Source organism: Amblyraja radiata, chromosome 8 (genome assembly GCF_010909765.2).
Source record: "Amblyraja radiata isolate CabotCenter1 chromosome 8, sAmbRad1.1.pri, whole genome shotgun sequence".
NCBI classification, from domain to species: Eukaryota; Metazoa; Chordata; class Chondrichthyes; order Rajiformes; family Rajidae; genus Amblyraja; species Amblyraja radiata.
The window spans coordinates 23,333,952-23,361,901 of record NC_045963.1 but is presented as its reverse complement, the minus strand read 5'-3'; the positions used below and the strand labels follow the sequence as shown (position 1 = coordinate 23,361,901).

The following is a 27,950-nucleotide window of genomic DNA, read 5'->3' as shown; positions in this document are numbered from 1 at the left end:
TTTTGCAGCAAACGCTCTGGTTTGTTGAAATAAATCACTTACAGTATCACTCGTTGGCAGTTGCAGGTTATATTCATAACTTAGGTTTCAACTGACAATCTTTAGAATGCCACGCTACATTTTAAGGTAAGTAACCAGTTGTTTAACACATCATAAATCATTTCAACAAACACCTTAGGCCAGTCTCCACAAGGTGCAACATCCTTCCATTCACCTGCTTCTGACTATTCCTCTGAAAAATTATATAACCATTTAAGAATATCAGGGGTGCTCTTATAGATACAGCACTTACTGGATTCACCGTTTTATATTCTCAACATTGATTGCTATTTTCATCCCAGAGGAATACCGGATTGTTAACCATATGCGCGCTGGACCAGATGAAGTGATATAATTTTGTTTTTAACGTTATCCATCTTATCATTTTGTATTTATTTTTACTTCCACAATATTCGGCGTTAAATTGTGCACCCGCGAGCAAATTTTTACTACGTTATGTCATATTTTCTAAACGCGCATTTTTTTTTTGACGCCTGCAAACTATGGTTCAGCGCGCTATGAGTTAAATGCTACTCAGCGATCAGAATACTCAACGCGGTGCCTGTCTGTCGTGTTTGTTTACAAAGCACCTGTCTCGGAATTTCTGCATTTCTACTGAAGACTGCAGGTTCTAGATTGAGTGCGGAACATTTTAGATGTGATTTCCACGAGTGTTATCGCAAATCAGTTGGTGGTCGGGCGGCTGTACGTACAGCCCAAAACTCAACTTACCGCTACAAAAATAAACAGGACCAAAATATGGTTTTTTTTCTCCCCCAGTCACGTCAGTAAACTGCAGTTCAAATAGGCGAACACCTCTCATGCTTTATATATCACAATATCAATGCAAAAAAATATTTTGGCCAGGAACCAAACTATTTCTTTGGTCGTGTTGATTATACGTGCAAACACGTTTAAGTAATTCTTAAGAAGGAATGACATCCCTTTTTGCTGGCACAGGTTGCATATTAGAATTGCTAAACATTCGCTCCAGACGAAGTAATGCCAATCATACCCTGGAGCCAAACTATAATGGGCATTTCAAGTAAGCAGATTTATGTTGTCTTAATTATTGGTAAAATACATACATAAGCTGACACAAAGGGATGCAGTCTCTTTAAGTTACTTTTAAGGCTTACTTTCAGGGGAATTATATGTATCCGTATCGATCTTGTAAACTTCTTTTGCGTAATATTCCTCTTCGCTCCTCTCTCGTTCACAAGAGGCAGCCCTCTCGTTCGCTTTCTCCTGAAGCAAATCCCTGGTGCTGTTGTAAATCGCGATCACCTCTGTCGAGACCTCATCTGGCTCCGGGTAATGTTCCGGGGGGCTTGTGAGTTTCAGTTTGCTGAGGATTTGCCCTCGGATGGCCTTGATTCTCTTATCCTTGAACTGGTTGAGGTCGAGAGTGTTGCAGGTCGACAAGCAAGCGGCGATCATCGCGAAATCCAGCGTGAGAAACACAGTGAAAATGGAGTGGTGCATTTTCAAAGTTGGGCAGTTGGAAGTTGAAGGGAGGAGGGGGAGAGGAGAGGGGGGGGGGGAGAAAAGCAGCTGTAGATCGTAATCTCCACACGAAAAAAAAATACCAGATTAGATATTTACAACAAAAAAAGGCGCGAGGATCTTTCGTGTTGCTTATTCTTGATTCTCAAAGTGGTGCAGTTCCCAAACTAGCCAAGCGCTGCCTCTTCGCCGCAGCGCCAATCCCGACACCAACACTGCTACTGCCGAAGATAAACACACCTTCACTTCATTGCAGTCCGCACCAAGTCTTTAAACTTCGCCCAATTTACTCTCTCTCTCTCTCTCTCTCTCTCTCTTTTTCTCCAATGAAATGCAAAATAAAACACCAGCTTTATTCCACCAGGGATGAGTTCTTGGGTCCACGGTGAGATTTAAAAAAAAAGAGAAACTTGCCAAAAAAAATGTAATCTGATAAATGCAACGTTTAAAAAAAAGTAAAGCAGAGTTGTCCTGCTTATTAGAAAATAACTTTATATACTTAAAATAAATCTAAGCAGCGAACCGTTATATCCGCTGCTCCTGCTAATAAAAGATCCCTGGATGGGAGAGTGAGTGAGTGGGAGATTGTGTGTGTGTGCGAGAGAGAGAGAGTGCGTGTGTGTGAGAGGGAGCGTTGCCAGCAGATAACATCAGGCTCGTACACCGGAGGCATTTATAATGACCCATCCGACCACGTGTTGCCTCCATCCAGTGACGCGAGGTCGGAGGATTCCTCGCCACTCGCTACCAGGCTGCCCACAGACTGGCGCCTCTGGTGCTCCGCGCTGTCCTAGCGCCCGCGTCTAGCTCTCCTTCGTGTTGGAAGGAAGGTACTGTTGATAGACACAAAATGGTTTGAGTAACTCAGCGGGACAGGCAGCATCTCTGGAGAGCGGGAATAGGTGACAAGAGGGTCTCGACCCGAAACGTCACCCATTCCTTCTACTTAGCTGGGTTACTCCAGCTTCTAGTGTCTATCTTAGATTTCAGTCTGAAGAAAGGACTCGACCCGAAACGTCATCCATTCCTTCCCTCCAGAGATGCTACCTGATCCGCTGAGTTACTCCAGTTTCTTATGTCTATCTTAGTTTAGTTTATTGTCACGTGCACCAAGGTACAGTGAAACGCCTGTTGTTGTATTCGTGTTTACAATCGATCCATTTACAGCGTTATAGGTACATGATAAGGGAAAACTTTTAGTGCATGGTAAAGCCAGCAAAGTTCGGGGGGGGGGGGGGGGGGGGGGGAGGATTTCACAGATTACAGATCTCTCATGAAACGGATTCGAGGTCCAGGACAGGTTTAAAGTGAAGGGGAAAATATTTCATAGGAATATGAGGGGTAACCTTTTGACACAAAGGGTGGTGGGTGTATGGAACAAGCTGTCTGAGGAGGTAGTTGAGGCAGGGACTACCCCAGCATTTAAGAAACATTTGGACAGGTGCATGGATAGGCCAGGTTTGGAGGGATATAGGTCAAACGCGGGCAGGTGGGACTAGTGTAACTGGGACATGTTGGCCGGTGTGGGAAAGTTGGGCCGAAGGGCCTGTTTCCACATTGCACTATTCTGTGAGTTTATAGGTTCTATGTATTTTACAGAAGTAGTAAGATTGTATGGAACATACAATAGTAATATAGTTATTTACCACGGCTGGGAATTGGGACGCGCGAAACACAAAAGCATCCCGAGCTTCGCTGCACACGTTGATTGCCCAAAAGGCTGCCCTGTGTCACGCCTCTCACAAAGCGAATATTTGTGCAACTCGTTCGATCAATGTGATAGTAACAATAAATATGCTGCTGCTATAATGTGCCTTCTCTGTCCCCAATACTTCAGTCCATAGAAGGGCACGGCGTCTTCATACAATGAGCCTTGTGGCATATCTACAACTACAGAGGCCACCGGGTACACAACCTGATCTGAACCCCATACGACATTTTGCCCCACTCAGCACCTGCATTCAAACAAACAATTTTATAAAGTCGGTACACAAAATTGCTGGGGAAACTCAGCGGGTGCAGCAGCATCTATGGAGCGAAGGAAATAGGCGACGTTTCGGGCCCGAAACGTCGCCTATTTCCTTCGCTCCATAGATGCTGCTGCACCCGCTGAGTTTCCCCAGCAATTTTGTGTACCTTCGATATTCCAGCATCTGCAGTTCCCTTTTGAACAATTTTATAAAGTCTCCGGGCGCGGGTGAAAGTGCTCTGGAGAGCCCGAGGAAGGTGAACTTCAGTCTTTGGCTGCGACGTCGAAATCAAACAACTCCCCTCCTCATCTGCAATCTTGCTACCCGGAGTCAGCGCACGCTACAATTCCGCTTACAGTCCAACTACAAATATTCCAAGTTTATGTTTTTATGGGGCAGCGTGTGGAGTTCGAGTGGGTTTTTTGTTTCTTTCTAACCAAACAATCCATTTCGAATCCAATGGAATTAAAAGCAATCGAACTTGGCTGGGAAGTGTCCAGTGTTGTATAAGCGGACCCTTAAACTAATTTAAAGGGGCACTAGGGCCCAGGTGGGCTCCAGATTCTGTAACAGGGCCGCTGTGGCTCCGGTTACTTTGCTATTCTGATCATTTGAACCCTCCTTCGTCATTCAGAACATCAGAGGAGACAGTTGCACAAGGAGCACAGTTTTTAAACCAACAGACAGATGGGCAAATATTTCCACTCCGCAGGGGGAAATTGAGTGATTCAGACTCGGCAGCGCAATTGGAATTCTCCCATCCAAAAGTGTAGTAAAATACAGACACAGGTCACACAGAGTAAATGTCAGTTGCTCCAGCAACTCCCCACCTCCCCCACCAACTTAGATCGGCATTATCCTGCTGGAATTTTCAGCGAGCACCCGGTTCACCATAACTCACACGATGTACGTTATCTGTCATGCTGTTGTGCACACATTTTAAACACATAACGTCCATTGAGGCGTTTTAGAGATTGTTACTGGAGGTGTATAGGAAAGCATATTCTTCCAACAACAGTCAGTGTTAAACGGGTGCCGTATCTAGGCTAACACTTCTCTCATTGGACGCTACGCGGTCAGGGATAAGGTCTGAAGAAGGGTCTCGACCCGAAACGTCACCCATTCTTTCTCTCCAGAGATGCTGCCTGTCCCGCTGAATTGTTCCAGCTTTTTGTGTCCATCGTCGGTTTAAATCAGCATCTGCAGTTCCTTCCTACACAGAACATAAAACATTACAGCACAGGAACAGGCCCTTCGGCACACAATGTCTGCGCCGAACATGATGTCCAAAGCGACTTATCTGCCTGTACATAATCCATATCCCTCTATTCTTTGCATATCCAGGTGCCTATCCAAAAGCCCCTTAAATGCCACCAAGGTGGGCGCCACAAAAGCAAGGATGTGAAAAGCTGCCCGTTCTTGCAGGTGTAATGGCTGCTTTTCCCCAGCGACAAGATTCATTGCCCACTTGCCTTATTGCCGAACGCAAAACCCCTCCCTTCCCCTTATGAACTTCCAGAATGGGCTAAACTGCCTGAGGTGTCCAAACACCCCATCTCCTTGGCGCAACTCTGACGAAGATCAAAAGCAAAAATCATGCTGCATAATAAAGTTGGCCCAATGCTGCCTTCATTGACTCCATCTTTAGCACGATCTCAACAATGATCAGCGTCACGTTCATCTCTAAAGGAAGCGAAACAAGGTTAAATGTCTGGACTTGAGAAAGCAATAACAAAAATGATTGAAGAGAAATAGTTCACTTTATTTTTTATCAACAACTCCAAATGATACAATTTCTTGCATTCACAGAATGAACATCGGTATCAGTTTACGTTTAAACCGAGGAGTGCTTATGATCAGAGGCTCATCGGTCTGAAGCACTCTCCTCGCCAGCAACATCAGCACATTTCTCCTCATCACTCTCCTTATCCCAGTCTTTCATGGTAGCTCCCATCATGAAGTCATCGCGTAATATGTTCCATTCTGCAACTTCTTCTGATTTAACCACAACCTGAAAATAAACCAGTTGATTACCAAATATAATCAAAAGCACAAATTAACACAGGATCCCGGCAATATTCTCATCTGATGTAACTTTAACCCCACCCCACCCCCTAGTGCTGGCTCATTAGAATCTTGCTGGCACACCAATCTGATACAAATGTGGTCTTAATAAAAGTTTTGAAATGAGAAGCAATGTTTCTTTTGATCTTTGAACCAAATCCGCTTTATGTACCACATTAACATATGGCACATCGCTGACTTGCAGGAAATCTGACGACTACAGAATAGACCTGTCTTTGGACGCCTTCAAACGTTGTTATCGTGGCACTAATTCATTTTCTTGCGGTCGGTTGGTTAAAACGGAAGCAATCCTGTACAACATTTCCTGCATTTGAGCTTAAAACTAGAGGCATCCGGCTCGGTAGTCGGAATCAGCCGCGATCTCCCCCTCAATTCTCTCTTTCAGGAGTTACTATTTACACTGGGCGAGCATCACGTCCATGCAGAATTTCACAACTGGCTGCTCCTTCAGGATCTCCGCGCCCACGCCTGTCCAGTGGAGCAGGAGCGCCACTCCGCGGTGCTCTACAGCATTGCTAATCAAACGACGATTCCACCCTTGTCCCACAACTGGGTAAAATACTCAAATTAAAACAAAGTAGCTCCGCGAGTCAGGCCGCAACTCTGGAGGGAATAGGCAAGCGACGTTTCCGGTCGGGATCCATCTTCAGATTCAGCTACTCCAGCATTTGGAGGCAAAAGGAACTGTAGATGCTGGAATCTTGCGAAGAACACAAAGTGCTGGAGTAACTAAGCAGGTCAGGCAGCATCTATGAGAAACGTCGCCTATCCTTGTCTTCAGAGATGCCGCCTGATCCACAGAGATAATCCAGCATTTTGTGATTTAATCTGATCACCCGACCCACTTGTGGGATATGGGTGGATACTTTGTGTTATACTCCAGCACTGTATTTTACTCAAGATTCCAGCATCTGCTGGTCCTTGTATCTCAAGTATAATCAGACCATCTGAAGAGTCGCGACCTGGAACATTGTTGTCCATTCCTTCCACCAGTGATGGAAATAGGTTTCAGGAACTAGGGGTACTCCAAGGTCCGTGAATCTGAGGTTGGGAGGGGGGGGGGAGGGGATTTTTTATGTGCGGTCATACCCATGTAAGAGCACAGAATGCATAACTTGTTTATTGTGTATTTATAATATAGGTTATTGTGTATTATATGTCATAGCTGCTTTCTTGCATCTCTCTCTCTCTCTCTCTCTCTCTCTCTCTCTCTGACAGACGAAAGCAATGATCATAGAGTGGAATAGATGACATTTCGGGTCGAGACCCTTCTTCAGACTGACAGTCAAGGGAAAGGGAAACGGGAGATATAGACATATCTTCCATTCATTTGTCCTTAGTACCGTCTATATCTCTTGTTCCTCTTTCCCCTGACTCAGTCTGAAGAAGGGTCTCGACCCGAAATGTCATCTATTCTACTCTATGATCATTGCTTTCGTCCGTCTGTCCACTCGTTTGCTCGCCCTTGGATTAAGTAACGCAGGATAAAGCTACGAATTCACGCCATTCCCCTCCCATTCCCAATCTGACCTTTCTGTCCTGGGCCTCCTCCATTGTCAGTGAGGCCCAGCGCAAATTGGAGGAATAGCACCACATATTTCGCTTGTGTAGCTTACACCCCAGTGGTATGAACTTTGATTTCTCTAACTTCAAATAGCCCTTGCTTTCCCTCTCTCTCCATCTCCTCCCCCTTCCCAGTTCTCCCACCAGTCTTACTGACTCCGACTGCATTCTATCTCTGTCCCACTCACCCGACATCAGTATGAAAAAGTGGCTCGACCCGAAACGTCACCCATTCCTTCTCTCTAGAGATGCTGCCTGTTCCATTGAGTTATTCCAGCATTTTACATAGATACATAGAAAATAGGTACAGGAGTAGGCCATTCGGCCCTTCGAACCATTCAATGTGATCATGGCTGATCATCCACAATCAGTACCCCATTCCTGCCTTCTCCCCATATCCCTTGATTCCACTAGCCCTAAGAGCTCTATCTAACTCTCTTTTGAATGCATCCAGTGAGTCCGCCTCCACTGCCTTCTGAGGCAGATAATTCCACAAATTCACAATACTCTAGGTGAAAAGGTTTTTCCTCATCTCAGTTATAAATGGCCTACCCCATATTCTTAAACTGTGGCCCAAGGTTCTGGACTCCTCCAACATTGGGAACATGTTTCCTGCATCTAGCGTATCCAATCCCTTAATAATTTCATGTTTCTATAAGATATCCTCCCATCCTTCTAAATTCCAGTGGATACAAGCCCATTCTTTCATCATATGACATTTCTGCCATCCCAGGAATTAACCACGTGAACCTACGATGCACTCCCTCAATAGCAAGAACGTCCTTCCTCAAATTAGGAGACCAAAACTGCATACAATACTACAGGTGTGTTCTCATCAGGGCCCTGTACAACTGCAGAAGGACCTCTTTGCTCCTATACTCAACTCCTATCATTATGAAGGCCAACATGCCATTAGCTTTCTTCATTGCCTGCTGTTTCTTGCATGCTTACTTTCAGTGACTGATGTACAAGTACACCCAGGTCTCATTAAACTTACCCTTTTCCTAATCTGACACCATACAGAAGAAGGGTCTCGACCCAAAACGTCACCCATTCCATTGCTGCAGAGATGCTGCCTGACCCGCTGAGTTACTCCAGCATTTTGTGTCTACCTTCCATTCAGATGATAATCTGCCTCTTGTTCTTGCCACTAAAGTGAATAACCTCACATTTATCCACATTATACTGCGTCTGCCATGGATCTTCCCACTCACCCAACCTATCCAAGTCACCCTGCATCCTCATAGCATCCTCTTCACAGTTCACACTGCCATCCAGCTTTGTGTCATCTGCAAATTTGCCAATGTTACTTTTAATTCCTTCATCTAAATCATTATTGTGAATAGCTGCAGTCCCAGCACCGAGTCTTGAGGCACCTCACTAGTCACTACCTGCCATTCTGAAAGGGAACCGTTAATTCCTACTCTTTGTTTCCTGTCTGCCAACCAATTTTCTATCCATGTCAATACCCTACCCCCAATACCATGTGCTCTGATTTTGCCCATTAATCTCCTGTGTGCGACCTTATCAAAGGCTTTCTGAATGTCCAGGTACACTACATCCACTGGCTCTCCCTTATCCATGCTACTGTCTACCTGAACATAGTCGTCAGGGATAACATTCATTTATTTTCATTCATTTTTGAATGACAAATAATTTTAATTCAATTCAAAATATACAGGTCTATTACCAAGAAGATCTTGGAACATTTCACATTGTTTGTCAATGCTCTGCATAGTCTACTCTTCTGCCTCACTTTCCCAAAGTTTACTTAAATTTAGAGCCTTGTTTTGACTCATCCTTCTCCCTCTTAACTAGTATATCGAATACCATTCAACGGTGACTGCTAGCCAAGCGTTACTGCACCATTAACTAATTGACTAACTCAGACTAATTAATCGTTATTTTTGTTAGCTGAAGGACAGATCGTTCCAGAAAAATTGAACACAATAATCTAACTATAGCACAACCAATAATTTATACAAGTTTTCTATTAGCTTCTTAAGCATTATTTCCCATTTGAAAATGTAGCATATCATTTGTTTTTGAAGGTTTGTATATCTGAACCCTGATTTTTAAAATATGCACATTTTATGCATCTCCTTTCTCCAAAATACCTCCCAAAATACATCATCGCGTTTTCGAGAGCGGAGGAGAGCAGAGAGCGGCGAGAGGCAGGGGGGCAAATAAAATAAAGTGGAATAATAAATTAATGTGACTTTACCGTTAGCCCTGACAGTGAGTTTAAGAAATTCTCCCTTGAAATTTATTCAAAGGAACGCAGTGTTAAAACACAATTACATTTAGAATTAGAATTAGAATTAGATCCTTTGTCATTCAGACCTTACGGTCTGAACGAAATGTCGTTACCTGCAGCCATACATACAATAATAAACAACAGAACAGACAGTAAACACAAATTAACATCCACCACAGTGAGTCCACCAAGAGTCCACTATGATGGAGGCAAAAATCTTAGGGCTGCTGTCTCTTCCCTCCTCTTCTCCCTCTGCGCTGAGGCGATACCCCACCGGGCGATGATAAGTCAGTCCCGCGGCTCACCGAGCTCCGCGAACGGGCCGGTTCAAACTCCGCGGCCCGGGGGTGGTCGAAGCTGCCGCCCTCCAGTCCAGCGGACGCAGCTGTTGACGATGTCGTCCACTGGCCCGCGGCCGAACCCCAGACTCAGGCCGCCGCCGCCAGAACGCCGTCTCAGCCACCGGAGCACCGTTCCAGCCCCGAGCCGTGTCGCCCTCACGTGAGCGCCGTTCCACCCTCGAGCCAGGCCGCCCTCACGGGAGCGTCTCAGCCCCGCGCCAGGCCGCCCTCACGGGAGCGCCGTTACCCTCGAGCCAGGCCGCCCTCACGGGAGCGTCTCAGCCCCTCACGGGAACGCCGTTCCAGCCCCGAGCCGGGCCGGCCTCACGGGAGCGAGCCCAGGGCGAGTCCTGACAGGCTCTGCCTCCGGAGCCTCGAGGTCGCCAGCTCCGCCATTAGGCCTCAGCGCAGACGGAGGCAGAGAAGGGGTATACGACAAGAAAGTCGCATTCTCCCGAAGGGAGAGACAGAAAGCCCTGTTTCAACCCCCCATCCCCCCCACCACACATAACACAAACCTAAAAAACAAAAACTTAACTAAACAAGATGGAAAAACATTTATTGAGGAATGTGGATCGATGTATTGACGACACATTGTATAACTACTGTTAACTACTGGCTGTTAACAACTGCTAACAGTGGCAGTTAACAAATCGTTTTCGCCCCCCCCCCCCCCCATTTCCATCACTGCCCTCAACAGATGTGGTTCCTCCAGGATTTTGCTTTTTGCCCCCCCTCTCCCCGACTACAGTTTTTTCTCATTACTAATTGGAATCCAAAGTAGCAAGAGATTAAATCTAAATGGGATAATCTTGTTAGATGTTTCATGCATCACTAAACTAAAAGAAAATGCAGGCCTTTTTCATGGTGGCCTTCTTCACCATTCAGCAAGATCGCAGTTGATGATACACGAGTGCCATTATCCTGAGGAAAGTTGTGAAGAGAACAGAGAACTACAAAGGGATATAAATAGTTTAAATGAGTGAGTAAAAGAGAGGGAATGCAGGGTTTACTTGAAATGAGATAACTCAACGTTCATACCACTGGGTTGTAAGCTGCCCAAGCCAAATTCAAGGTGCTGTTCCTCCAATTTGTGTGTGGCCTCACTCTGACAATGGAGGAGGCCCAAGACAAAGAAGTCAGAGGCCCAAGACAAAGAAGTCAGTGTGGGTGTAGACCCAAAATGCTGGAGTAACTCAGTGGGGCAGGCAGCATCTTTGGAGAGAAGGAATGGGTGACGTTTTGGGTCGAGACCCTTCTTCAACGTTTCCGGTCAATATGGGAATGGGAATTAAAATGTTAAAAGGCGGACTGGGAAGTTATGGTTCAGTTGTGTGGGACACCGGATACACCACATCTGGTCTCCTTATTCAAGAAAGGATATTGATGCAATGACAGCTCTTCCAAGATTTACTAGTTTGATACCCAAAATACAGTTGTATTGTGGGTAAGATAAGACAGAATAAGTATGTAACTGCTGAAGTTTAGAAGAATGTTAGGGGATTTTATTGAAATACAAGATCCTGAGGGGTTTTGACATGGTCAATGTGGAGTGGACATTTCCTCCTGTGAGAGAGTCTAAACCCAAGTGTCATTGGTCAAAAATAAATTGATCCATTTAAGATAAACAAGGGGGGAAAAAAAGATTCTCTTTCAGTGGGTTATAAGTCTTTGGATGCCTTTTCAAGGGATGGGCAAAGTAGAGTATTTTCATATTTTTAAGTTGGGGGGGAGTAAGAGATTTCACTAAGTACACAGGAATGCATAGTTGAAGTTACAATCAGAGCGGCTATGAACTTAATCAATAGTGGAGCAGGTTTATGTATACAAATAACACCTCGTTGTATGTTTCCATTAGTGCAAATTAATAAAAAGTACCAGGGTTAGCAAGATCTGGCATTAAGCATAACCTGTGATACAAATTACAAATTATCAATGAGACAAAGACAAGAACAGTAATTTCCAGAACTTTGGGCCTCAAATAATCTCATTGCCTTCTCCCTTCCTATGCTATCCTCTACCTTCACTCTACTCCAAGTGAAAACTCGTATTTAAATGTGTGAAACGATATGAAGAAATTTCCAATTTTTAAGGCATTTACCATATTTTCTCTCGAGCATTTATGACATTACAAATAGTAATTTTATACACTGAACAGACCATAGGAAAGTAATGTCTCTATACAAAGAAGAAACAAGGAAGGGTCTGAAGAAGGGTCTCGAACTGAAACGTCACCCATTCCATCTCTCCAGAGATGCTGTTACTCCAACTTTTTGTGTCTATCGAAAGGGCTTTGAACTGTTGTGTTTGGCAATTCTAGATTTCTTGGTTTGAGGGAAAAGTAACAACATAATTGTGTGGCTCCAAAGTGCATGCCTATTGGTAATTGAAAAATTCTTAAATGTCAAGTTAATCAATTTAGCTTTTGATCATCTCAGACATCCTATTAAATAAATGCAAATAAATCAACAGAATTAACTTTGGTGGCTACTCAAGCCAATTATTATACTTGGACTCCATTAAATTTATTAAATTTTCATTGACAAGAATACCAGCTTAATTCCATTTCCTTTCTGGTCTTCTACAGCTATTTTTCCATTTGCTGAGTTTGGTACATGGGTCTATACATTTTTTTTTCCTTTTCATCAGGATCTGTGCCAAACTTTCATGAACAGATCAAATGTAAAGCGCAAGAGTTAGAGTTGCTCTGATCAGAAGCCAGTAACAAGACTTTACTTTTCTCTTGCTGCTGATCGAAGGGGCCGACCACTAATACTCACATTGAAACCATGTGTAAAGCCCACAAGTTGGAAGAATTACTGTATGGCAATAAGAACACTATAAATCACGCATACAATGAGCCACAAAGTTGTGCTGAATTGAACGTTTAGCATTTGAGATTTTAAGACCCAATTGTTAGTAGAGTGGTTGCTAAATGCTTATTCTAATTACAAATGTATTGATAGCATAAGGACTTGGCAGCAATCCCAAGTTTTTAGATTTAGGAGTATTGCGTTCTCCTCAGATGACGGATAAACAATTGATGCCATCCCGACAATCAGCTTTCCTGTCCTTGCGTCCAACGAATGGTTCAACAGCACCTGCCATCACTATTAATCAAGTAGAACTAATTAACCTTTGTTACTAACTCCCAATCTTTTCTCCTTTTTTTTTGATCTGTCTCCTTCTCAGAAATCAAACTGCTCACCACTATCTACCATAAACCCACTGTTGTACAGCTACCTCAACTACACCCTCATCCACCTGCAGAATTGGTTCTTACCATGAACAATCTCTTTTTTGATTCATTTCACTTTCTACAAATCAAATATGTGGCTATGAGCCATAGCTACACCTACCTTTTTGTTGGCAATGTTGAACCATCCTTGTTCCAAACCTCCTCTGGCACCCTTCTACATCTCTTGCTCAACTGCACCAATAACCACATTGCTGCTTCCTACACTCATGTGAAACTTGTGTATTTTATCATCTTTGCTTCTAATTTCCAATCTGCCCTCAAATTCACATTTTTTGACACCTCCCGCTTTTTCCAGATCTGTTTCCATCTCAGGAGACAAACTATCCACTGATATCTACTGTAAAACCACCAACTCCACCTCCTCTAACCTTGTCCCCTGCTAGAATACCCATCACCTAGGTTTCTTCTCCTTGGTCTACCTTTCCTATCCCCTTCCACATATGGTTCCATCTGTCCATTATCCCTCCCTAAACTGGTTCCACTTATCACCTTCCAGCCTGTCTCTAACTTCCTCCATCTTCTCATCAGGCTCATCTGCCCATTTTGTTCTCCTTCTGTGTTTCTACCTACCATCCACCAGCCCCTGCCTAAAACACCACCCATATCCCTCACCCCACCTGAACATTGTTCCTCACATCATCCGATTCCACCATCTTATCCATCCCTCTCATCTTTTTATACTGGCTATCTTCCCTTAACACTTTCAATCCTGATGCAGGGTCAGCTTGAAATGTAGACCATCCCTCTGCCTCCATAGATTATCCCTGACCAGCTGAGATTCTCCAGCAGTTTGTTTTACACTCAAGTAAACTGTAAATGCATTTGTTTTTGTAAGTCATTAAAGTCCAGTTAAGACAATAATTTAATCTAGATTAATAACAATATTTACTAATTATGGTTATCAGAAGCTTAAATAACTTAGCCTGCTGAATGGAAATAAATTTGGAATAGTTTGGCACTGAAAGTCTTGCTTCTCAATATGTTCAAGAATTTTTAACAAATTACTCTATGACCTTTATTAGGCCACCGTTCTCTTGCACATGAGAGCATGGATATGTTTGGGTCTTGAATCAGTACAAGACTCCAAATTGGGTACACCTGTGCATTGAAACTGAATTTGAGGTACTTTCCTAATAAGGTGGTACAAAAGCCATATCTTAAATCTCAGAGTAAATCACATCCTCACCAATTATCTTGGTCACCTCCTCAAAAAACTTGATCAAGTTATTAAGACATGACCTGCTGCATACAAAGCCACGTTGACAGTCCCTAATTAATCCATTCTCTCACAAATGGGAGCGAATCCTATACTAGAGAATTCTCGGCAATAGCTTCCATACCACTAACATGAGGCTCACCGGCCTATAATTCCCTGGATACTCTCTACTTCCCTTATACAAAGGAACAACATTAGCTACTCTCCAGTCCTCAGGGATCTTGCCTGCAGCTAGAGAAGATACAAAGATTTTCGTCAAGGCTCCCAGAATCTCATTGCTCAACAACCTGGAGTAGATCCCATTAGGTAATGAGGAATTATCATCTTTAACGCTCTTCAAAAATACCAACCCCCACCCCCCCTCTTATTAGTCTCAAACAGCCCTTGCATATTAGTATTCGCCACACTGATCTCACTGTCCTCCATGCCCTTCTCCTTAGTGGAAGCAGATGCAAAATACTAATTTAGTACCTCATCTACAAGCCCTGAGTCCAAGCACAAATTTACTCCTTTATCCTTGAGCAGTCCTATCTATGGCTTTGGTTACTCATCAACCTTTTTGGTTACTTCTTCAAAAGAACTTAAGACTCGCAAGACACGTTCTCCCACATACAAACCATGATGACTATTCCTGATCAGCCAGTCTATCCAAATGCATATAAATATTATCCCTCAGAATACTCTCCGGTAACCTGCCTACCACAGATGTTTGGCAGATTAAGTTCCCAGACTTTCCCTTGCAGCCCTTCTTAAATAGAGACAAAACATTAGCTAGCTTCTAGTCATCTGGCACCTCACTTATGTCTAATGATGATTCATATATCTCAGTCAGGGCTCTGCAATTTCTACTCTAGCTTCCCATAATATCCTCAAATCTATCTGATCAAGCCCGGGAGATTTATCTACCTTCATATACCTAAGGTCATTCAGCATCTCCTTGACCATAATACAGAATATCCTCAAGGCATGTCCACTAACTGCCCGACATTCCCCAGTCTTCGTGTCTTTCTCCATACTTAAAATGGAAGAGAAATACTCATTGAGAACCATGTCCATCTCCTGCAGCTCCACACAGAGATGAACAATTTTGGTTTCTAAGAGGTCCTATTCCCTCTCTGGTTATACTCTTTCCCTTAATGTACTTATACAATCTCTTTGTTTTAACGGCATGACCGTTGTTTTCATGGCATAACCGAACAGATGTACAGAAGGATCTTGGGCACCATGACCATAACCCCAAAAGTTGCATCTTTCCTGAACACATTGGTCAAATTGCACCCCTCTAAGCCCTTAGCACTATGATAGTCCCAGTCTATACTGGGAAAGTTAAAATCCCCAACTATGACAACCTTATTAGTTTTGCAGCTGCCTGCAATCTCCTGGCATATTTAATCTTCTAATTCCCATTGAAATTTGAGGGCCTATAGTGCACTACAAACCTTTTTCACAGTTCCACCCATATAGCCTCACAGGACGAACCATCAGTAATGTTCACTCGGACTACTGTCATGACATTTTCCTTAATAAAGCAACAACCTGTCCTCTACCACGTAGCACATGGCACCAGGAGATATCCAGAGATCACTACCATGGGGATCTTGCTTTTTAATCTTTTACCCAACTCCCTATAATCTTTTTGCAGGACCTCATCTCTTTTCCTACCCATGTCACCTGTGCCAACATGCACAATGACATGTCTGATCACCTTCCTATTTGAAAATGTCATGTTGCTCAGAGACATCCTGGACGCTGGCATCAGGAAAGCAATAAACCATCCTGGAGTCTTGATTGCTGTCAGAGAATCTCATACATGTCCCTGTAAATATCAAGTCCCCTACCACTATGGCTCTGCCTGGCATTACCCAACTGCTTCCGACTGCTGCTGCTTTTCATCCTTGTCAGGTCATCTCCCCCAACAGTTTCCAAAAGGGTATACCTGGTTTGAAGGGGAATGGTCACAGTAGACTCACTGTCTACTCCCTTTCCTCATGGGTACCCACTTCCCTCTTCCAGTACCTTGGGCATGACCATCTCACTGTAACTCCCATCTATGAAGCTCTCATTCTACCAAATCCCAAGGTCATCTAGCTGCAACCTCAGTTCCCTAATGCAGCCTGTAAGGAGCTGCATCTAGACACAATTTCCACAGGTGTAGTCATCAGGGACACCGGCAGTTGCCCTCACTTCCACCATCCTGTAGGAGGAACATTGCACCATTCTATCCACCATCACTACTACACTAAACCCAAGAGGGGGAAAAAAGCACAACAATCACACACAAAAAAACAGCAGACTGGATCTTTCCTGCCTGTCCCCCTATGTTCAGCATTCTTTCCAAAGCCTATTGACCCAAAGGCTCAAACTTACCCTCAACACAGCACCGCCCCCTTCACACAGCCTCCGCTAAAACATGCCTTTTTATTGGCTGCTCAATTAGCTAAAAAGAGCAATTGTATTTTTAAAACGATGCTATACAACACTCATGTTACTTGCTGTCCTGCACCACCATGAAATCATAGAGATGAGATTGAAGGGAAAAATAAAAGTCGTTTTGATTAATACTATTGACATGCTAATCAAAACTAGCCAATAGAGAAGCCAATTATTGGGAAGAGAACCCACCAAGTTCCACTTACGCTCACCATCCACATGATCATTAGAATTATTTTGTTTAAATCAATTGTTAAGCACGTTTAAAATGACTCAGATATTCGCAAAGGCTAGGTTGCGTTGGAATAGGAGAAACATGGAATGGAAAGAAAATGAAAAGCCAAATTTGTCAAATGTTGCATTCATTAGTTTTAAAATAGTGCTAATTTAACAAAATGACACTGCGTTGAAATAACGATCTGTTTTTTTTCCAATGTGTTGACACAATCACACGAGGACTAGCCTAGTAAAAGTATTGCACGTGCATTTATTCAATTATGCAATTTGAGTTTTTGGTTAGGTAGCTGGCTAACTGAATTAACTGAAAAAAACCCTTAAAGCCAGCTGGATTTTGTTACTAATGAATAATACTATACACAACTCTGATTACCCATCATACAAACAAGCCTTCCACAATTGACTCCATCCAGATTTCACGTTGCCAAGAGAACTCCACCAGCATAATCAAGAACCATTTTTACCTTGGTTATTCCCTCTTCTGCCCACTGGGCAGAAGATACAATAGCAAAGAGCACCTGGTTCGGGAACAACTTCTCCTTGTAATTAAACTACTGAATGGCCCTCCCTTAAGATAGGGTGTTGTCCCAATCTTCCAAAACACCTCCTTGCAGACCTTTATCGGCACTTCTACTGTAACTGTAATTCTATACCATAGTGTTCTGTACGCTGGTAATTTTCTCTTTGCATTACCTGCTGTACCCGTGTCTGACTTATTTATATTCCTGTATAGTATTTGATTGGATAGCGTGCAAACAAAGCCATTCACTGCATTCAAGGGCACGTGACAATAAAAAAGCCATACCAGTACACACTGTTTAACCCAAAAGAATTGTTTAATATATCATGATTGAATACTTGATATAGGTTCCTACCAAAATCTTTAAAAAAAATGCTTGTTCAGCTATCTGCCCCCTGCCATATTCCTGAATAATTCTATTAGGTCCACAGTAATTATATACTTTTGTTAGAAGACATTACGAAATCAGAGTTAGTAGAGAATTAAGCCCATAGAAGAGTCTTTCATACAAAACGTTCCATTTAATAGACTTCTTATTATCACCATTGCTCTTCTATTTGCAAATCGTGGTACTTGGACAGACTTTCATAATTAGGCATCAGTTTATCAAACAAAAACCTAGTAACCAAAGGTCTGCTGGGAACCTTGGCTGCCCACCTGCATCGCATTTCAGTCAGAGCCATCAGATCTATCCAAATACCTTGCACAAAATAGGAGATAAACTGTTTGATTAAGCAAAGTCTGTTTGTTGTGTGTTGTGGTTGCATACTACTCAACAGTTCCATTTCTATAAGTCTACTATGTTGTCTTGAAAATGAACTGAAAAGCAAGTCTTATTTTCCCCAAATAGCCCAGGAGGTCTTTTGGTTCTCTTGTTATTCGTCAAACCAGCCTCAAACCTCCATGTCATTACCAAACGTCACCCTCCCACCTTCCTGGGATTAGCATTTTCTAATGCCAAAAAGCAACAGGGTCTGTGCAATGATATGGCAATAAGACTGGCTAACAGACTGTGTCCCCTCCCCATACATCATACACCAACACATCTAACCTCGCCCATACTTTGACAGCTAGGCATCTGTCAAAGCAAAGCCACTGTTCGGTCTGAATGTCTGTATTTATTTCAATTTTTAGGCCTATTTTAGATATGTTAATTTTAATTTTAAAGCTATATGTATTTATTCTGTTTTTATTAACTGCACTGACGGGAACTGATTGAGAAACAATTTTTCATTTCTTCTGTGTATGTAAGTACTCAGTTAAAATGACATTAAAGTAAATACTGAATACAGCTCCCCAACAAAATGATAAAAATAAATAAAGCGCATCTGACTGCCGTGTTAGCCTGACTCGTTACCATTCAAATTTATAGATCTACCCTGGGATATCTAATGGGTCTGTCCCACTTAGGCGATTTTTCAAGCAACTGCTGGTGACTGTCACCAGCTCGTTATGCAGGCGGGGGACAGGGCAAGTGGGGGGAACGCTGTCTGAGTGAAATTCACATGGTGCAAAGTCAATGTGATACAGACACACACCGCGATGAACAGGCGCTGTAATTAAGACGATGAAATCACAATGTACGGGAAGGGTCACGTAAGTCCTTTAAAAGAGGTGGGGAAGTGGGGGGGGGGGGAAAGAAGGATTGGAGACAACTTTTAAGAAGCCAGAGATAAACAGCAGTGAAGCTCGGCAGACATTAATATTCTTTATCGTCGGACATTAACATCGGTTATCCTTGGTTCTGAAAACTACTGCTTACGTTTTTTTTCCCAATGAGCCAATGAAATTCACCGGTCAGCACATGTTGAAAATTTGTGATGACCATAACGAGGCCGCGACTAGTTCCCTGAATGCGGGAACTCCTCACGACCATGAAAGCAACTACCTGGCAACCACCCGTGAACATGTGGCAACCACATAGTCTCCTGCAGTCGCCTAAGTGGGACAGGCCCAATGCTGTTTTATGAAGCCTTGCAAGTTGTGAAGTGATCCAGGACATTATTTAAAACTGCTGCCTTAAAGCATTTTTTATCATCTTTTGTTGATGGTAGTAAAGTAATATATTTGAAGCACTTGTGGTTCTAAAAGTGCAGAAATGTTGCCAACTTAATCCATCAAAATTAACTTTCTCTCTTTAAAACAATGTTCAAATTATGAGTTGTTTCAATACATTGTACAAGTTAAATTCAATTTCTCATCCTTAAAAATGGGTTTCTTCAGTTCACTGCAAATATGTACAAAAAAGAAGTAATCCAGCTGGTTTGCTTATTGTTTTTATTGTCCACTGTTCAAAGTATCCTTCTGCATTGGCTTAGGCTAACAACACCACTCAGAAATGAGCTCAATGAAAACTCAGTCCCCTCATGTTGCTAGGCAACACATCAAATCTTTACAAATATTTCAGTATTAGTACACAAGTTAAGCTTTATAAGTTTGAAGCATTTACTTTCAACACCCAATCTTTGTTTGGGGACAATCCATCCACAATTCAGCAAAGTCTCAGTATTGACACTCAAGTCCGCAAAAACAAAGTTATTAAAACGGAGAATAAGAAAAGTGAATACTAATTGGTTACATATTCATTTACAACTAAGTATTACTTTGAAACTACAAAATTAATTGTAAAATAGGATATCGAAATGCCAAGTGTAAGTCATTTACAGAGAAAAAGACACCTTAGGTTAGTTTAAAAAAAAATATCTGGCTTACATTCAGAGGTAATCGTTTCCATCTGGGCATACAGATTCTGCAAAAAGACTACAGTTTCAAGCCATGAAAACAAATATTTGACTTCAGCCCACAGCTTTCAATCACAACTGCTACAAAATAAGCAGACATACCTCCAAATATTGAGGAGCGCTTCGATCTAGAAAAACGAATACACAACCAAGGCAAGTATTCCTCCACCTCTTCTGACATTTTAGCTACTCCATTTTACAACAAGAAAACAAATTACATATTGCAGAAAAGAAACAATTTAATCAAATGCCAAGGCCCTTCAGTAAAAGGAATTAAGGTCTGAAACATAATTGCCCACTCGAGCTGCCAAGTCAATTTTAAATATAATTTTCCATATATCCGATTTCCCATACATTGTGGTGCATCATATCTAACCAGAATAACATTCAACATTTCTGCTCAATAGTAATTAATATTCCCATGAACAGCTATGAATCAATTGCAGCCCAGAACCTCATCAGTTCAAATGGACCTGGATGCCCTTATACACAAATCAGAACTAGGGTCAGCCATTCAAGGCTGAGAAGAAACTTCTTCTGAGAGAATGGTGAATCTATACACCTATCTAATCAACAAGACTACCGAGAGTCATCACAGAGTATATTCAGGGTAGAGATGAACATTTTGAGACATTAAGGAAATGTGTTAAGAGTATAGGCACTATGATAAAAGATTTGCCAAGATCTTATTGAATGGTGCAGCAGGCACATCGCACTCGATGGTCAGCACTTGCTTTTATTTCTTCTACAAAATTACTAAAGAGTTTTATTTCAGTTTATTTATTTTTTTCCCCTTTGTCCCCATTCATAAAGATAATACAAAACCACTCAATTATAAAATTTGCTGCTAAACTAATAAATTAATCCAAATAGACTTGCCCAACACTTACATTAGCTAATTTAAGACGATTAATTTAAGAATGGAATCCGTAGTACATTGTATTCTTAGGAAACACACAGATTTGCATAATCAATCAAGACACCCACATACCTTTGAAGTTTGATTACCAATATAGTAGGCCTCTTTGTATCTATTAACTTTGGTGAATGCAGTGCATTGCAGGCAATTTGCTTGAAATGTGATAATTACTTGATTTCTAGCACTGCTTGCTGCTGTCAGCAGTAACTGAACAGGGGGAGCATCAGGGATTTAACATTTTAGTCGACTACATTCTCAGGTTAAATAGACACAGCAAAACAATGCCCAAAACCAGAGGAACAAAAGTGTAATTGCAGCAATTTTCTGCTCTTGCTATAAAGATTAATATCTACTGTAATCATCAGTAACCTAGGCAACTTGGTATAAAATTGTACAAAAATAACTGGTCTTTAAATGGGAAACCCTATATTGTAAAATTTCTGGTCTGAAAGTAATTGACTGCATCGTTTTGTTTATAAAGCACATTAGTTCATTAAGTATAATTTATGAAGGTGACTGAAGTTTCTGACAATGATAAATTGGAGCACTCTTGATTTACACTGCTGGTAAACTTCAGACCAAGACCCTTTGGCTTGAAATGTTAACTTTCTCTTACCAGAGATGTTGTTCAATCTGCTGAGCTTTTCCAGCTTTTTCCAATTTTTCGTTCGGAACTACAGCATCTGCAGATTCTCTCCTCTGCCCCCACACACATTATTTTTAGACTTCTTATATCTGTCTGGTTACATTCTACCAGAAGAGGAATGTACTTATCTCTCTTGGATAAGATATTGGTTTTGTCAATTCTACTTTTGACTAAAGCTTGATTCCCAAGCAAAAATTTAAAAATGGAACATACTAAAGTAAGGCTGCTTTAGATCATTTTAGGGTTTGGGAGAGAAGACATGTTAGGTTTCATGATTAATGTCAAGCACGATCAATTTGATTTGAAGTTGTCCTTAAAGTATTTTAGCACTACGTCACAACCTGCTCTGAGTGGAATGCACTTATTATCTTCAATGTTGGACTCGGTGGGTGTGGGTGCAGCCATTCCAGTCTTAAAAGGGAATTGCCAAGGAGTACAGAATCAAGGGTGACGTCATGACTCCAACCTAACTGAATGTACAAGTTTGGAGCGGGATTTAACTACTCAACCTCTTAAGCCAGCTCCGCCATTCTGTGATCATAGCTTCAAATCCACATTTAAGAGTCTTCACTTTTATTGACATATGTCCCAGACAGAGCAATGAAATTCTTACTTGCAAGAATACATATTTCACAGTACTCTGTAAACAATATAATCAGTGATGGAAATGGGTTTTAGGAACTAGGGGTACTCTCAGGTCCGTGTGGCTGAGGTTGGGAAGGAAGGGGGGGGGGGATTTTTTATGTGCGGTCATACCCATGTAAGAGCACAAGAATGCATAACTTCTTTATTGTGTATTTATAATATAGTTTATTGTGTATTATATGTCATAGCTGCTTTCTTGCATCTCGCACTCTCTCTCTCTGACAGACGAAAGCAATGATCATAGAGTGGAATAGATGACATTTCGGGTCGAGACCCTTCTTCAGACTGACAGTCAAGGGAAAGGGAAACGGGAGATATAGGCATATCTTCCATTCATTTGTCCTTAGCACCGTCTATATCTCTTGTTCCTCTTTCCCCTGACTCAGTCTGAAGAAGGATCTCGACCCGAAATGTCATCTATTCCACTCTATGATCGTTGCTTTCGTCCGTCTGTCCGCTCGTTCGCTCGCCCTGGGATTAAGTAGTGCAGCATAAAGCTGCGAATTCACGCCATCCCCCTCCCATTCCCAATCTGACCTTTCTGTACTGGGCCTCCTCCATTATCAGAGTGAGGCCCAGCGCAAATTGGAGGAACAGCACCTCATATTTCGCTTGGGTAGCTGACACCCCAGTGGTATGAACATTGACTTCTCTAACTTCAAATAGCCCTTGCTTTCCCTCTCTCTCCATCCCCTCCCCTTCCCAGTTCTCCCACCACTTACTGTCTCCAACTACATTCTATCTCTGTCCCACTCACCCCTGACATCAGTATGAAAAAGGGTCTCAACCCGAAACGTCACCCATTCTTTTTCTCCAGAGATGCTGCCTGTTCCATCAAGTTATTCCAGCATTTTACATAGATACATAGAACATAGGTACAGGAGTAGGCCATTCGGCCCTTCGAGCCATTCAATGTGATCATAGCTGATCATCCACAATCAGTGCCCCATTCCTGCCTTCTCCCCATATCCCTTGATTCCACTAGCCCTAACAGCTCTATCTAACTCTCTTTTGAATGCATCCAGTGAGTCAGCCTCCACTGCCTCCTGAGGCAGAGAACTCCACAACTTCACAACACTCTGGGTAAAAAAGTTTTTCCTCATCTCAGTTCTAAATGGCCTACCGCATACTCTTAAACTGTGGCCCCTGGTTCTGGACTACTCCTACATCGGGAACATGTTTTCTGCATCTAGCGTGTCGAATCCCGTAATAATTTTATGTTTCTATAAGGTGTCCTCTCATCCTTCTAATTGTCAGTGGATACAAGCCCAGTCGTTCCATTCTTTCATCATATGACATTTCTGCCATCCCGGGAATTAACCACGTGAACCTACATTGCACTCCCTCAATAGCAAGAATGTCCTTCCTCAATTTAGTAGACCAAACCTGTACACAATACTCCAGGTGTGTTCTCATCAGGGCCCTGTACAACTGCAGAAGGACCTCTTTGCTCCTATACTCAAATCATATCATTATGAGGGCCAACATGCCATTAGCTTTTTTCACTGCCTGCTGTTTCTTGCATGCTTACTTTCAGTGACTGATGTACAAGTACACCCAGGTCTCGTTAAACTTCCCCTTTTCCTAATCTGACACCGTACAGAAGAAGGGTCTCGACCCGAAACATCACCCATTCCATTGCTGCAGAGATGCTGCCTGACCCGCTGAGTTACTCCAGCATTTTGTGTCTACCTGCCATTCAGAGGATAATCTGCCTCTAGTTCTTGCCACTAAAGTGGATAACCTCACATTTATCCACATTATACTGCATCTGCTATGCATCTTCCCACTCACCCAACCTATCCAAGTCACCCTGCATCCTCATAGCATCCTCTTCGCAGTTCATACAGCCATCCAGCTTTGTCATCTGCAAATTTGCTAATGTTACTTTTAATTCCTTCATCTAAATCACTAATATATATTGTGAATAGCTGCGGTCCCAGTGCCGAGCTTTGAAGCACCCCACTAGTCACTACCTGCCATTCTGAAAGGGAACCATTAATTCCTACTCTTTGTTTCCTGTCTGCTAAACAATTCTCTATCCATGTCAATACCCTACCCCCAATACCATGTGCTCTGATTTTGCCCACTAATCTCCTGTGTGGGACCTTATCAAAGGCTTTCTGAATGTCCAGGTACACTACATCCACTGGCTCTCCCTTATCCATGTTACTGTCTACCTGAGCTTAGTCAGTCGGGCAGAGGGGGCAGAGGGAGGCAGAGAGAGGGGGGGGGGGGGTGCAGAGAGAGGCGGGGGGGGGGGTGCAGAGAGAGGCGGGGGTGCAGAGAGAGGCGGGGGGGGGCAGAGAGAGGCGGGGGGGGGCAGAGAGAGGCGGGGGGGGGCAGAGAGAGGCGGGGGGGGGGGGCAGAGAGGCGGGGGCAGAGAGGCGGGGGGGGCAGAGAGAGGCGGGGGGGGCAGAGAGAGGCGGGGGGGGCAGAGAGAGGCCGAGAGAGGCGGGGGGGGCAGAGAGAGGCGGGGGGGGCAGAGAGAGGCGGGGGGGGGCAGAGAGAGGGGGCGGGGGGGCAAGAGAGAGGCGGGGGGGCAGAGAGAGGCGGGGGGGCAGAGAGGGGGGGGGGGCAGAGAGAGGCGGGGGGGGAGAGAGGCGGGGGGCAGAGAGAGGCGGGGGGGGCAGAGAGAGGCGGGGGGGCAGAGAGAGGCGGGGGGGGCAGAGAGAGGCGGGGGGGCAGAGAGAGGCGGGGGGGCAGAGAGAGGCGGGGGGGCAGAGAGAGGCGGGGGGGGAGAGAGGCGGGGGGGCAGAGAGAGGGGGGCAGAGAGAGGCGGGGGGGCAGAGAGAGGCGGGGGGGCAGAGAGAGGCGGGGGGGGGCAGAGAGAGAGAGAGGCGGGGGGCAGAGAGAGGCGGGGGGGCAGAGAGAGGCGGGGGGGAGAGAGGCGGGGGGCAGAGAGAGGCGGGGGGGGAGAGCAGAGAGAGGCGGGGGGGCAGAGAGAGGCGGGGGGGGCAGAGAGAGGCGGGGGGGGCAGAGAGAGGGGGGGGCAGAGAGAGGCGGGGGGGGCAGAGAGAGGCGGGGGGGAGAGAGAGAGAGGGGGGGGCAGAGAGAGGCGAGAGGGGGGGGGCAGAGAGAGGCGGGGGGGCAGAGAGAGCAGAGAGAGGCGGGGGGCAGAGAGAGGCGGGGGGGCAGAGAGAGGCGGGGGGCAGAGAGAGGCGGGGGGGCAGAGAGAGGCGGGGGGAGAGAGGGGGGGGGCGGAGAGAGGCGGGGGGGCAGAGAGAGGGGGGCGTTGGGGGGCAGAGAGAGGAGGAGGGGTCCGGGGATAAGAGAGAGGGGGGGGGGGGGGCAGATAGAGAGGCGAGGGGGAAGAGAGAGGCATGGGGGGGGAAGAGAGAGGCGGGGGGGGAACGGGCAGAGAGAGGAGTGCGGGGCGGCAGAGAGAGGAGGGGGGGGCAGAGAGAGGCGGGGGGGAAAGAGAGAGGCGGGGGGCAGAGAGAGGCGGGGGGCAGAGAGAGGGGGGCAGAGAGAGTAGGGGGGGGCAGAGAGAGGCGGGGGGGGCAGAGAGAGGAAGGGGGGGGCCAGAGAGAGGCGGGGTGGGGCCGAGAGAGGCAGGGGGGGCAGAGAGAGGCGGGGGGGGAAGAGAGAGCGGGGGGGGGCAGAGAGAGGAGGGGGGGGGCGAGCGAGGCGGGGGGGCAGAGAGAGGCTGGGGGTGGGCAGAGAGAGGCGGGGTGGGGCAGAGAGAGGCGGGTGGGGCAGATAGCGGGGGGGGGCAGAGAGAGGCGGGGGGGCAGAGAGAGGCGGGGGGCAGAGAGAGGCGGGGGGGCAGAGAGAGGCGGGGGGGCAGAGAGAGGCGGGGGGGCAGAGAGAGGCGGGGGGGCAGAGAGAGGCGGGGGGGCAGAGAGAGGCGGGGGGGCAGAGAGAGGCGGGGGGGCAGAGAGAGGCGGGGGGGCAGAGAGGTCTAGCACAGAGTAGGCTTGGGATAGCATTAGTTATGATCATATTGAATAGTTAGGCAGGATTGTGACAATAAATGAACCTTATGAACCTTAGCATTGAAGGGTAGGCTTACTCCTGCTCCAACTTTCCTGTGTAAATGGGATTTCATCAAAAGCTGCATCAGAGGTTATGCTGTGGTAACGATATGGGTTGGGGGAAAAAGGGGACAAGGGGTGAAAATATTCAATCCAGCATTGAAGAAAGGGGATTGAATTTTCCCGAGTACAAAGAGAATGTTCAGTGCATTTCTTATATACCAATTAAATAAACATATTCCCTTTGTCTTCCTGGAGCTGTGGGAGAAAGATAAAAAATCTAAAGTAATTGAAATGTTATATACACAAAAGAATGTAGTTACAGTTTTCAAGTTCTCAATGCCATCATTTCTCAAGTCTTCTCTGACAAGAGCTAAAATGGCAAGAATTGCTGTCTAGTATGTCACTGAGTATTACCAGAATCCAAATGTTGCTGCAGCTTTAATGGATGTGAATGCGCAACTGCAGCAGCTTCTTAACAAGGAACGTAACAGTGAAATGTTTGCTTGAAGCAAACGAGAAAGAGTGGCCCATCTTAACAAATTAATTCTGCAAATCTGTAACTCAATGCATCACTCGCTTCCCCTCAGTCAATTATGATCATTGAAAACCTTAGCTGGACACCAGTTTTTGCCTAAATGTGGTGCCACTTATGAGCAACAATGCACAAATTACAGAGAGCAACGTTAGCACATGCTGAAATATTTAGGCGCTTTATTAAAAAAGGCACAAAAAGTGAATACCAGTAACAAAGTGCTAATTGTTACCGCAATGTCAACAGACCTCTGAGCCACTATGAGAACACATTGAAGTATTCTATCCATTCATTGAGATCTGGAATGTAACTGAGAGAATAGAAAGTCGGACCTGCCACCTAGATTTTCCTTCACTAACCAGCCATGCAGTAACTTTGGAATGCATCAAAAGATAAAGACAAACAGAAACATCTAAAAAATATAGCCAAGTGTGCTGATCTTTACACATTTTCTTCTAAATTCACTGTTTACAATGTTTTGTTAGAAACTTAGCCACACACAGATGTTCAAATAATCACACTCTCAACAGAACACATACATTACCTTTAATTAAACAAAAATAGCCAGCAATCTTGGGGAATTAGGTAATATGGCTCAGAATGCCAATCGCCAGATATTGCTGGTTGACATGTGCCAAACTAGCATCATATCACCCGTCACTTCCATTATTTGAGAACCCGGTCCTTTCACAATAATTGTCCATTATACACACCACTAAAGGTGTAGGCTTCTAATGAAGAACACAGCTACCATCTTAACAATGTGCTAATTGTTACTGCAATGTCAATAAACCTCCGATCTGGGAAAGATAAAAAATACTGGAGGAACTCAGTGGGTCAGGCAGCATTCCTGGAGAAAAGCTTTTCACTGTACCTCGGTACGCGTGACAATAAACTAAACTGATCTAAGGTGGCGTTTCAGGTCGGGAAATCGCCGATCCATGTTCTCCATTGGTAATGCCTAGACACCGAGTTACTCCAGAATTTTGACTCTTTCCTGGGTAAACCTGCATCTGCAATTCCTTGTTTCTAACCTCTGATCTACTATGGTAGCACACTGTCTC

General features: G+C 44.4%; 2 protein-coding genes and 1 long non-coding RNA gene across 3 annotated transcripts in view; 1 reads left to right on the top strand and 2 right to left on the bottom strand.

The window, feature by feature from the left end:
- Positions 1-2,200, bottom strand: part of tgfb2 (transforming growth factor beta 2) — an 82,727-nt gene extending 80,527 nt beyond the window's left edge. The window contains exon 1 of the mRNA XM_033025371.1: positions 1,179-2,200. Within this exon, the coding sequence (XP_032881262.1) occupies positions 1,179-1,524 (346 nt within the window). The 5' untranslated portion in view covers positions 1,525-2,200. The remainder of the gene's footprint in view (positions 1-1,178) is intronic.
- Positions 1-27,950, top strand: part of LOC116975947 — a 54,131-nt gene that overhangs the window by 2,056 nt on the left and 24,125 nt on the right. The window lies entirely within an intron of this gene.
- The window catches only part of rrp15 (ribosomal RNA processing 15 homolog), a 42,100-nt gene continuing 19,406 nt past the window's right edge, over positions 5,257-27,950 (bottom strand). Inside the window, exon 5 of the mRNA XM_033025372.1 lies at positions 5,257-5,526. Within this exon, the coding sequence (XP_032881263.1) occupies positions 5,380-5,526 (147 nt within the window). The 3' untranslated portion in view covers positions 5,257-5,379. The remainder of the gene's footprint in view (positions 5,527-27,950) is intronic.